Below are 11,117 nucleotides of genomic sequence, written 5' to 3'. Positions count from 1 at the left end.
ATGCAGTTCAACAAATCACTTTAGTAAATCAGTTCAGATAGCCGAATTGTTTTTTTTTTTTTAAAAATGGTTTGGTTATTAAATTGTTTTAAGTTTGTTTTTTTGTGGTTTGATTCTGTGTGGTTTGGTTCACAAGAGGCTTTTGCACACCTCCTAGTTGATAAGATAAATAAATCCAGTGACTACAAGAAGCACTATAACAGGATATGTTGAAAAAAATAGAATGTGATGATAAGTTTATTTTGCTGATCATATGATCAAATCCAACCTATACAATGCTCATTGACTAAATATTAGAGGCAAAGCTTGTACACTGGATTTTATTCCATGATTTTGATTGCAAAACTCTAGCACACTGCTATTATCCAGAAAACTAAATAGGAGTACAATTTATCTGGTCTGAATACATACGGCTAATGAACAGTGGGAGCAGGAACAATTTGCAGTTTTCGGCGAACATCTTCCAAGTCTTCATCAAAATGCCGCTCATAATATACACACATAAGATCAGTGGATTGCATGCCAGCATGAATGGCCCAGGGGAAGTAGTGATGATAAAACAATTTTCTCTGCTTTTCACTGAATCTAGCCGTGCCCCCTATAACGGACAGCAGACACATAGGAAGGCCCATCTGCTCAAACTCAATAACCTTCAGTGCTGTCTCCCCAATCAAGTTAGTAGGAAGGTCAAAAAGGGTGTGCCAGAAGTCATGCACTTCACGAGCCCGCATGGCTACATAGGCTAGTTCATCTGTGTCCATGAACCGCACAGGAGGTCGATCATCTGGTGAAAAGTTCCTAGATCCCATAAACCTTGCATAGGCAGCACCAAAGGTGTTTGCTGGCAGGTCCCAAGCATGTCCTACTTTTGCAGAAACAACACGAGGGCGCTCCAACAGTACAGCCTATCAATCAGGAATATGGAAAAAAAATGATTGGTTTCTGCTGTGATATAATTGTATGTTCCACCAAGCAAAGTAAGAATGCCAATTATTTTAGTGATAACTATTTATAATCACTTTTATCAGTAGGTTCAGGGGCAAACCATCCCCTCATCTTAAACTCTTTGTTACACCAAAATTAATAAACTTAGTAAATAGTTCATGCACTTCTACATTGTCATATAATCACAAATCACCATGTATGATAAATTTGTTGATTTAAACAATAACTACCTTAAAAGTTATATCAATCATGATTTCTAATTAGTTAACTATGTAAAACTTTTTATTCTTTCAGTGCATAGAAATTAAACTTATAAACTATTGTGATTGCATGCCACCGAGCATCCAAAAGAAAAAGTGTTTTAACTAAAGGGAACTCAACATTCAACAACACAACACAGGCAAGGAGAACATCGACATAAACCAAAAACAAATCAGAGTAGAACAAGATAAACTGACCCACCCTCCCTTCAGGGGAACTCTTCATCCTCTGAAGAACTCTCTCAAAAGCAGGCTTTCCAGTTGTCTCACCAAGAGCTGCTATCAAATCCGCTCTTCGAGGGTCCAACAACGCCCCCACCGCCGAACCCACTGCCACAGCTGCCTGCTGCCATGTCTTCAGCCGGATTCTACCACCTTCTATCATTGCAAATAACTAACTACCTACCTTTGCTAATCTGAACTAACACAAACACAAACACAAACACAAACACATCATTATTTTCAGAAAGCCAAGCAAATTCATCAATTATGATTCAACTACCGTTGAGAATAAACAAAATCAAATCAGCAAGAATGATAAACATTAACATTGACATTTAACATTAACAAGAACGAAAAATATGAGGAACCAAAACCATTAGTATGGAATTAATTATAGGAACCTTAAAAACCATAAAACTTCAAACAACAGCCAAATACAAACAGCGATTATCAACCACGCAAGTCTAAAAAGTTTACCAGCAAAAAAAAAAAAATATCATGACATGTAAACCTAATCAAACACTTCCAGCGCATGAAACCAAAGAAAATCATCGGTTATCAGATTAATTACCAAAACGACACAGAAAAAAAGAAGAAAATAAAAACCCTAATTCCTTCAAGAAACAAAAATAGAGAGTTTATTAGAAGCAAAGAGTGAAGGATGGCGATAACTGAAAGAAGAATGAAAATGAGGGGAAAGTTTCGACTTTCGAGAATGAAGAAAACTCTGTCTCGCCTGATTCCAAGGATGCAGTTTTAGAGAGAAGAAGCAAAAGCAAGCATTTTAGAGAGATCTCAGTTTCATATGGTTCTAATAAATCTTCATCCCCCTCGCTCACCAACGACGACGGTGATTCCTCGGAGAAAGAGATCAAATCGCGTAGCATATCATCCAAGAGTAAATTGTTCTTTAAATATTCTTTGGGTACAGGAAGCAAAGAAGGTGTAGGAAGTAAAATTCTCATAGTTATGAAACCTAGATAGACCGCAATCTCGATCATCTTGGGGCTGTTACTTCCTGCACCCCAACTTGCTTCCTGCACCCATTTTAGATTTTTTTTTTTTTACATTTTGAATTGGTCATTTTGGAATGTTAAAAAAAGGGTACATTTGGTAATGTAATTTTACTCTCCAGATTGTCCATTCCAGAAGTCATATAGGAGGTGTTGGAAGCAACTTGGCAGGTGGAGGAAACAATAGCCTCATCTTGGTCGAAGACTATATGTGAGTCGCTTGATCATTAATCGCCAAAGAAAATGTAGCTAAAAAAATTGAAGAGATAAGGCTGATAATATCATAATACTAATTTGTAAACAATGTCAAGATCTCCAATCATATCGAAATCTTCAAATAGAGAGATTCTTATGAACACCGAGTGAAAGACAACCTAAGTATTTATAGTTCTACAGCATTTAATGTGGCTCTTCATTAATTGCCTTCCACCTAACCACTACATTTTCGTGCTAATTGTTGTCATAGATGTCGAAAGACAAAGGTGACAAACATAGTTGACAATGACATGACACATGTTGAACAATACAGCGTTCGAGGATTTCTTAACACTCATTGTACCTAAAATTTCTTCTTCGTACTAACCTTGACTGTATTTAAAGCCACAGTATTCATCACTTCATTCCCTTGTTTCCTAATAATATGGTTTTCCATTCCCACGATTCCTAAAGCAAAATGAATAGTTTTGACCATTTAATCTCGTATATATCATGCATATCTGCCATTTATATTCCTGAATTTTTATGCTATACAAACTTAAAGAAGACTTCAAAAAAGAAAAAAGGAAAATGATAATAACCGTTCTAATTTATAACTTTCAGGTTTGAATTGGGGTGGGGATGAGGATTAAAGAAAATTAATACTGTATTCTTATAATCTTTTGATGTAATGATGTAAAAATTTGAAAATGTCAAATAAATATTAAAATAATTTATCTACCTATTATATTCAGTATACTTCAGCCATTAGTTAAAAATTAATTTCTTCGGAAATGTAAAAATTACCAATCATATTTTTCTTATTCCAAATTTTGTGAGTAGATTATGGATGTTCTGACGTTCAGTTGGAACCTACTAATGACCCCTATTTTTCTTGTACCCGGAAAAAATATACAAGTTCCAAATTAACTTAATATATCTCCACAAGCACGATCCTGTATAAATCTTAGATCTTGTAGGGTCGTCTCTTATTTTTGGAGAAAAGAACACTTTGGTTTGTGCAATTTACGTCACAACATTCATGTGAAAGGTGACTTGAAAAGAAAGCGTCGTTATGGTTGGCTTTGGCTATGAACTGAATAAAACATACTACTGACTTCAATTTTTTTTTTCCTTTTTCCTTAAAAAGGTTCAACTGCATAGAGCACACCAAGAAAGTCATGTACCAGTTTCATAACTTTCTACTAATAGGTCAATGGAGAATATATATGCCAAGGACACAGGATCATTTCTTCGACGTCGTGTTGACTCACAATTTTATAGATTTTTTTTGCTGTTAAATAACACTTGGAATAGAGTATAATTATGTAGTACTTTCTTGAAGACATGGCCTTGTAATCGATGGTGTTTGTTTATTAGAAACTATATAATATTTGCCTATTTGATTTCCCACTATCCACTGCCAATAAAATATGATGAGCAGCTGAGCACGTGCATGCACAAGTTGGAGCACTTAATGGCTTTGAAAAAAATTAAGTTCAACTTGATTGATTAATATTCATAAAAAATGTCAAATTTATAGGACCCAATGTGGATCTTTGATTTTAATTCTTATCTGGTAGTTGTGAAAAATCTTTGAACATTGCTATATGATTAAATTTGATCTCATGTTTGAGCATATATACAAGATTCTCGTGACTTTAGAAGAGTTTGAAAAAAATGCAAAAGTATCTAAACGCATCATTTCATATTCATGATACACAAACATAACTTTTAAAATAAAATATGATTCTCTAGTAATTATTTATGCAAAATAAATATATTTTTTTTCAAACTAAACTGGATGCCCAAGTATCTCTCTTGCACCAACTGTTCTTTCCGACAACTTCTGATTTTTTTTTTGGCACAGTCTTATTTTTTTAATGGTTCAATTTTAAAACATATTAGTTCTTCTAATGTGTGCTGAAGTGCTGAACCATAGTTTTCCTTGATCCAATTAACTGGATTTTATGAATCACACACTTCCAAGGACAAATCATTTATGACAAGACAGGAGTACCTCCAAGTGCATCGATAAATTAATATAAGATTGACTCCAGCTTTTAACTTAACCATTTTAAGTTTTGAAGTTCAGTCTTAAATATATAGATATATTAAATATTAATAAAGAGTTTTATCACATATAATAAATAATAATTTATCTGATTTAAATATAATCATTTTTTGGTAAAAGATATTTATAATTTTATATAATAAAAAATGAGAGATGAAAGCTTAAAGTATAAGGGAGTGAATCTCAACCATATATACTTAGAATAAATAATTAAAATAATATTAACTATTTGTATACAATAATGTGATTAAAATTAATTTCTATCACTTTTTTTTAGATGAACTTCTATCACATATGATCTCTGATATTTGCTGTATATTTATACATGTGCATGCGCAGAAAAGAAAAGAGTCATTATAAACACCCACATGAGTGCACGAAGCTTCAACCCAAAATTTATGACATTGTCGGGAAATTTTGAAGTTATAGTACATTTGAAAAGAGTTGTCTATTTTGAACAAGATCCTAGAGAAAATATTTGCGCGCGACAAAGATTTACTTCTTTTTATTTTTGTGCAAATCAATATTTTTGGTGCAATACTTTGTTTAGAAATGATTATAGCTTTAGTTGTTTTAATTTATTTAAAAATACTTTTACGTTATAAAATTGAGATTTTTTTAATTTTATTGTTCATTTTTATATATCCACTAAATAGAATTAGAGAAAGTTTTAAGGAAGTAAAAAATGATTTAATCAAATGTAATTATATTTTCCTATAATTAAAGTTATTGAATGACTTTAGTAACAATTGTGTAAAACCTCAAATGGAAATTATTTTTAAGTAAAGGAAGTGATTTCCATATTTTATTTATTACTAATAAGTACACTTATTAAAAATCCTAATTTAAAATATAAAAAATCATGAAACAAAAAGAATTATGCAATTATTTAACTTTGATTGGGTTATTGCACACCAATAAGACAGAATAGGAAGTCGTTTAATGTTCCTCACAGTTTCACTTCTTTTTGGGAAATTAAAATATACCGCTTTAGCTCTGTTCCTCTGTGGCCCATTTTATTTTGTTTTTAGAAATAAAATTCATCAGTATGTTACGTGTTGTTTTAACAAGTCTTACCGGTTACCAGCAACCACTATTGTGTATAGATACAACAATTTCCGCAAGAAAGCGACTTCTGAGATTAAAAGACAAAAACAAAAACAATAAAAGTGTTTATCTCTAAATTATGCTGCCAACACGTAATTGGATATTTATGAGAGCGGAAGGGTTAAGAATATGGTAGTATGATTACCCATTTGACACTTTGAAAGGCTATAAAAATAACAAAACAAGAAATATCAGGAAAGGATAAACACATAAATGTTAGTTTATTCTCAAAGGGTCCACAGTTGACAAAAACTCAATAATCAATGTAGCTTGACAAATGCCATTTTTTGACAAAAACTTTCTTGGTGGTTTTGATGATTATTACTAATCCATGTCAATGTCAGGTTCCAAAGTACAGAGAAATTAACACGACAGTGGTTTAAGGCTTTAAGCATTTCAAGGGGTGAAGTCAAGAGTCATGAGAAACTAACTAACCATTGAAGAATGCAAGAAGAGACAAAAAAAAGGGTGTCCCCAAGATACGCTCATACTCAAGGCACCAATCAGTGCCGGTTGCTTTCTAATGACAAAAGTGTGTAATGGCAAGTCTGGCATTGACAATGAAACCAAAACCTATGACCAAGTTCCTGCACACTTCCCTGCTCCCAGTGCCAGTTGTTCCATTTGGGAAATCTAAGCCATTCATGACAAGAAGTAGGAGATACAGTTGATATTGATTAGCTAGCCAGCATTTTGATTTCTTCATAAGCATCCAACTATGAAGTTGGCAATGATGTTAAAAGCTTGAAATTGTTTCCATCAAGTAGCTGGATTCATTGTGGGCCTAGTGATCAGAAGCATCCAACTGGACCCACCAACTGCACTCATAAATGATAAAATGCTATCCAACATATGATGGGACCAGGAGGCAATGCTAAAAACAAAATATGGGAGACAAAGGTGGTTGATAACATATTTTGACCACATGGGAAGAGTACTAATTTTGTGTAATGCTTATCCAAATTTGTCTTGTAAACAGAGACAAACAATTTTGAATTTTATAGTAGTGAATCAGAGTATACAAAAGAATCCCAAATTGAGGTAGGTTACAACTGGGGACATTATGCAAATATGGGGGGAAAACTAATTGCTTCTTTCATCATTCAAGTAAAAATATATATTGGCAAACTACCAGGAAGAAAAATAATATGGCACATTGCTTTTCAGTTATCTCCATCTAGTGGGCTGAGGGTGATGTCTACTACTAGTAGTACTATCATCTTCACTTTGATCAGTGATCTCTCCACCTATCTTCCTTTTATCTAATCTTGAGTCCTTATGCTCTAGTTGATAATCGCGATGGGAACGGGAAGATTCTCCTCCACTCCTTCGATCCTACAGACAAGAAGGATGAAAGAAAAGATATAAGCATCAGATTACAACAAAAAATTGAACTTTCTTATTATTGGTTCAGTCAACTAAAATGTAAAGTTTGAGAAGGGAGAAGAACACACATCACGGAATAAGAGGTCCTCAGCCTCGAGCATGTGGATCACATGTCCTATTTTAGGCCTCTTTGCCGCATCAGGGTCAACACATCGAAGAGCAACCAACAAAGCCCGTTTAAGAGCCCTTGAAGATGGCTTTTCAGCAATCTTAGGATCAACTACTTCCTCAGATTTTCGATTCCCAACCATACTTTTCAACCACTCTATTAAATTAACCTGCAACAATGCCAACTTCCACAGTTAGGGGAAACTAGAGAAAGAACTGCATAGATAAGTATAAAATGAACAATCTCAAAACTGTTGAGTGTGTTGGTGAAGGTTTCTAAGTTCTAACCTCTCCTTGTGGTTTACTATAATCAACAGGACTTCTTCCAGTAATTATTTCCATAATAAGTATCCCAAAACTATACACGTCACTCTTCTCAGTCAGCATTCCAGTGCATGCATACTCTGGTGCAACGTAACTGCAGAAAAAGAAAGGGGAGAGAATCAGTACTGTGGACTTTAAATTTGAGAGTAAGAATGACTAATAACACATTTTGCTCTTACAGGTATTGAAACTAATTATAATTGGCAACAAAGCTAGGAAAATGCTTAGTTAAACCATACTAACCCAAATGTCCCCATCACTCGAGTAGTGACATAACTATGATCAGCTGACAAAAGCTTAGCAAGCCCAAAATCAGAAACCTTTGGGTTCCATTGGCGATCAATCAGTATGTTGCTTGATTTCACATCTCGGTGGACAACTTTTGGTTCAAGACCTTCATGAAGATAAGCCAATCTGAAAAGATACACAAATTACTGTGATCAAAACCTTTCAAGCATTGACATGTTTACCAGTGAATGCCTGCTAGACCATGAATATAGTACCCTTTTGCCGTGCCCAATATAATGTTCATTCGGATATCCCATGTCATTGGGCTTACAGGTCCAGCATCCCCATGAAGCCACTGTTCTAGATTCCCATTGTTGACATATTCATACACAAGCATCCTGCAATATGAACATTGAATACATACTTCAAAGTTCAAATCTTACATTCTTTAAACTAAACAAACTTTATAGCTTCAATGTTCAAAATGAAAAAAAAAAAAAAAAAATACCTGTATTCCCCCTCAACACAGTATCCAAGCAACCTAACAAGATTCTTGTGCCGCACACGACCAATTGCTTCTACCTCTACTTTAAATTCTCTCTCAGCTTGGCCCCTGAAAATGAGTTAAATATTAAGCACTTACTTCTTAAGAGAAAGACAATCACAAGATCACATTATTCTCACTATACAGCAACAGTAAGTAATCAAAGAAAGAAAGTAATGGAAAAACCCAACAACATATGACAGTACAAAAACTCCTGAAAGTGACAACGACATTATCAAATCAGTAGTAACAAACAAGGAGGCGAAAAGAAAAACGATTCTTTTCTTCACATAAGTAAGCGACTTTTTACAACACAACACCCAGCATCACAAGACAAGGATAACACTCCAAAAAGAAAACAGGTTAAAAAAGTACAAAACAGTAGCAGCAAGAGTAAAACAGAAGAAAAACAAAAATAGAAAAACACAATCACTGTTCACAATAAGCATCAGTTTACTTCAAGCAAGCAAAGCCGCATTCCAGAAACTAACACAACCATTCAATTAGCTCAACCCAAGCAATTTTTTCTTTTCTTTTCTTTTTCAAAACCCCAAAACCAATAAAATAAAATAAATCATTTCCCTTTTTCCAATGCCAGATTCAAAATACTACCAAAGAACCACATAGACAACACCATGAAGAAAAAACAAAAATTATTTCTCAGACAACCAAATTAAAAAAAAAAAAAAAAACACCAAAGAGTAGGCGGTGAGAATAGTCATGAACCGCAAACTAGATTAGTCTCTCACCTAATAGCTTGGGAGACCCCGCTAGTATTTGACCCATAACAAAGAAAAAAATTAAAAAAACCCAGTTCGCACAGACACCACTGTCACAGAAGCTTCATTTATTCTTCAGCCACCCTAATTAATTCCCAAAATAAATAAAACAAAGTTATTGAGTGACAGAGGACAAAGTTATTTGAATCGAATCCATTCTCTAGTTTCTAATACCCATTCTCTATCATTTTTTTTAAAAAAAATTTGGTCTTTAACAGAGTCCAACAACATCTTGTGATCCATATCCGTATATCGCGTGATTCATGTAGCTGACCTCACTTAATTCAAATTACTACATGACGAAACTGAAGCATGAAATAAGAAAGATTAGAATATTTCTGAGAAACGTACTTGTTATTCAAAAGGTTCTTAACAGCAACTTTTGTGCCATCGGGCAACAAGCCACAGTACACGATTCCGTAGCCACCTTCGCCGATGACGTTCTCTTCGCACAACCCATTAGTGGCGGATTCGAGTTCTCGGAGCGTGTACCACCTTCCCCACCCGAGATGTGACACTTCGGGGCCCACACTCCCGCTTCCGAGCGACGACGACGCCGTTTCGCACACGCTCGCGGCTGCTCTGCTCTCGCCGCTAGAGTAGAGCGCCGCCATGGCGGCGGAGCGAGGGTGGTCGGGTTTTGGCGGCAGTGGAGGAGGAGGGGGGAGGTGGCCGGTGTCGGGGGGTGGGGGGACGTGGACGATCTCGAGGATTTCTTTGGAGATTGGGGGAGTGGGGTGACGGCGGTGCTTGTGGTGGTGGTGGTGGTGGTGGTGGTGGCGGCGGCGGGAGGTGAGGCAGAGGGAGAGGAGGAAGAGGGTGATGACGATGAGGGATCCGACGAGGATGCCGATGAGGACCCAGAGGCGGAGGCCGAAGATTGAAGTGCGTTTGGAGAGCTCTGTGTCGACGAAAGCGGCGTCGTATACTGAGAACATGGTTGTGGTTGAAATCAAAACAAAGAAACAAAAAGAGAGTGTTTGTGTGTTAGAAACTAGAGAATGGGCTTTGAGTGACAGAGGACAAAGTTATTTGAATGGAATCCAGAGAGTGAGAGAGAAAGTACTAAGGAGGGAACATGTGTGTGAGAGAATCGTAATTGGGAGGAAGACAAGAAATGAATGCTATTGGATTTGGAGAAGCTGCTTATTTATTTATACACTAATTCGTCACTCAAGAGAAGAGAGTCATAAAATGTGACAAAGAATATTTAGGAATTACGATCCTTCGCAGTTGGCACCTCTGCAATTTACAACTTACTATATTACAAGCCTTACAGGTTACAAGGTTACTTGTCTTGAGCTTTTTTCATGTAGCCAAAATAAAATTGATAAGACCATCGAGGCATTTATACAATAAATCATATTAAAAGTTTTTTTTTTACTGAATCATATTATTAAAAGTTATATATTTCATAAACATACATTACTTTGATAAATATATTATATTATAAAATATAATATTTAATAAAATTATTGAATTTTGTTGCGTATTATATTTAATAAACACAACATTCAATAATATATAGAAAAAATATATGTTTATATAAATACTACATTAATATTTGTACTTAAGTATATTTTAATTTTCTAGTTTGACTACTTTAAAATATGTTTTATGAATAATAATAATAATAGTAGTAGTAATTGAAAATATAAGAACTTTTTTTAACATATAATTAAATTTAAACAATTCATAATATATTTGTTAAGCATATATTACTTTGACGAATTATATTATAATATTTATTAATATTATTGAATTTTATATATTTATATTAAAATTATGTTAATAATTTTACCGAATTAATTTAAAATTTTTAATTTGACCATATTTAAAATAATTCATATTACATATATTTATCAAATTATATATATATATATATATATATATATATATATATATATATATATATATATACTTTGTTTGTGT

The 11,117-nt window shown here is 34.3% G+C and overlaps 2 protein-coding genes across 7 annotated transcripts; both read right to left on the bottom strand.

Annotated features, from left to right (window-relative positions):
* Positions 1-209: 209 nt before the first annotated feature.
* On the bottom strand, positions 210-2,393 carry LOC102664386 (ubiquinone biosynthesis protein COQ4 homolog, mitochondrial). Of its 6 annotated transcripts, none has more exons than XM_006598876.4 (3): positions 2,267-2,393; positions 1,408-1,621; positions 210-905 (listed from the first exon to the last, which is right to left on the bottom strand). In XM_006598876.4, the coding sequence occupies exons 2-3, from the start codon at positions 1,588-1,590 to the stop codon at positions 414-416; spliced, it is 675 nt and encodes a 224-aa protein (XP_006598939.1). In that variant the 5' UTR covers positions 1,591-1,621; positions 2,267-2,393; the 3' UTR covers positions 210-413. The 6 variants fall into 6 exon arrangements, with proteins under 6 accessions (XP_006598939.1, XP_006598936.1, XP_006598937.1 ...); XM_006598873.4 differs by having other exon boundaries at positions 2,164-2,344; XM_006598874.4 differs by having other exon boundaries at positions 2,135-2,334.
* Positions 2,394-6,794: 4,401 nt separating this feature from the next.
* LOC100777348 (probable serine/threonine-protein kinase At1g01540) lies at positions 6,795-10,411 on the bottom strand. The gene is made up of 7 exons (XM_003548595.5): positions 9,537-10,411; positions 8,371-8,475; positions 8,138-8,260; positions 7,878-8,048; positions 7,599-7,728; positions 7,271-7,480; positions 6,795-7,151 (listed from the first exon to the last, which is right to left on the bottom strand). The coding sequence occupies exons 1-7, from the start codon at positions 10,121-10,123 to the stop codon at positions 6,984-6,986; spliced, it is 1,494 nt and encodes a 497-aa protein (XP_003548643.1). The 5' UTR covers positions 10,124-10,411; the 3' UTR covers positions 6,795-6,983.
* Between the last annotated feature and the right edge of the window lie 706 nt (positions 10,412-11,117).

The sequence above is a fragment of the Glycine max genome, chromosome 16, assembly GCF_000004515.6.
Source record: "Glycine max cultivar Williams 82 chromosome 16, Glycine_max_v4.0, whole genome shotgun sequence".
NCBI lineage: Eukaryota > Viridiplantae > Streptophyta > Magnoliopsida > Fabales > Fabaceae > Glycine > Glycine max.
The sequence above is the reverse complement of the archived record's forward strand: the minus strand, read 5'-3'. Positions and strand labels throughout refer to the sequence as shown.

Excerpts from the sequence above, each read along its gene's own strand:
- LOC102664386 (XM_006598876.4), bottom strand. The coding sequence starts at position 1,590 with ATGATAGAAGGTGGTAGAATCCGGCTGAAGACATGGCAGCAGGCAGCT. Across the intron at positions 906-1,407 it reads AGAGTTCCCCTGAAGGGAGG|GCTGTACTGTTGGAGCGCCC; the intron begins GTGGGTCAGTTT and ends CCTGATTGATAG.
- LOC100777348 (XM_003548595.5), bottom strand. The coding sequence starts at position 10,123 with ATGTTCTCAGTATACGACGCCGCTTTCGTCGACACAGAGCTCTCCAAA. Across the intron at positions 8,476-9,536 it reads AAGAACCTTTTGAATAACAA|GGGCCAAGCTGAGAGAGAAT; the intron begins GTACGTTTCTCA and ends ACTCATTTTCAG. Across the intron at positions 7,481-7,598 it reads ATAGTAAACCACAAGGAGAG|GTTAATTTAATAGAGTGGTT; the intron begins GTTAGAACTTAG and ends GCATTGTTGCAG.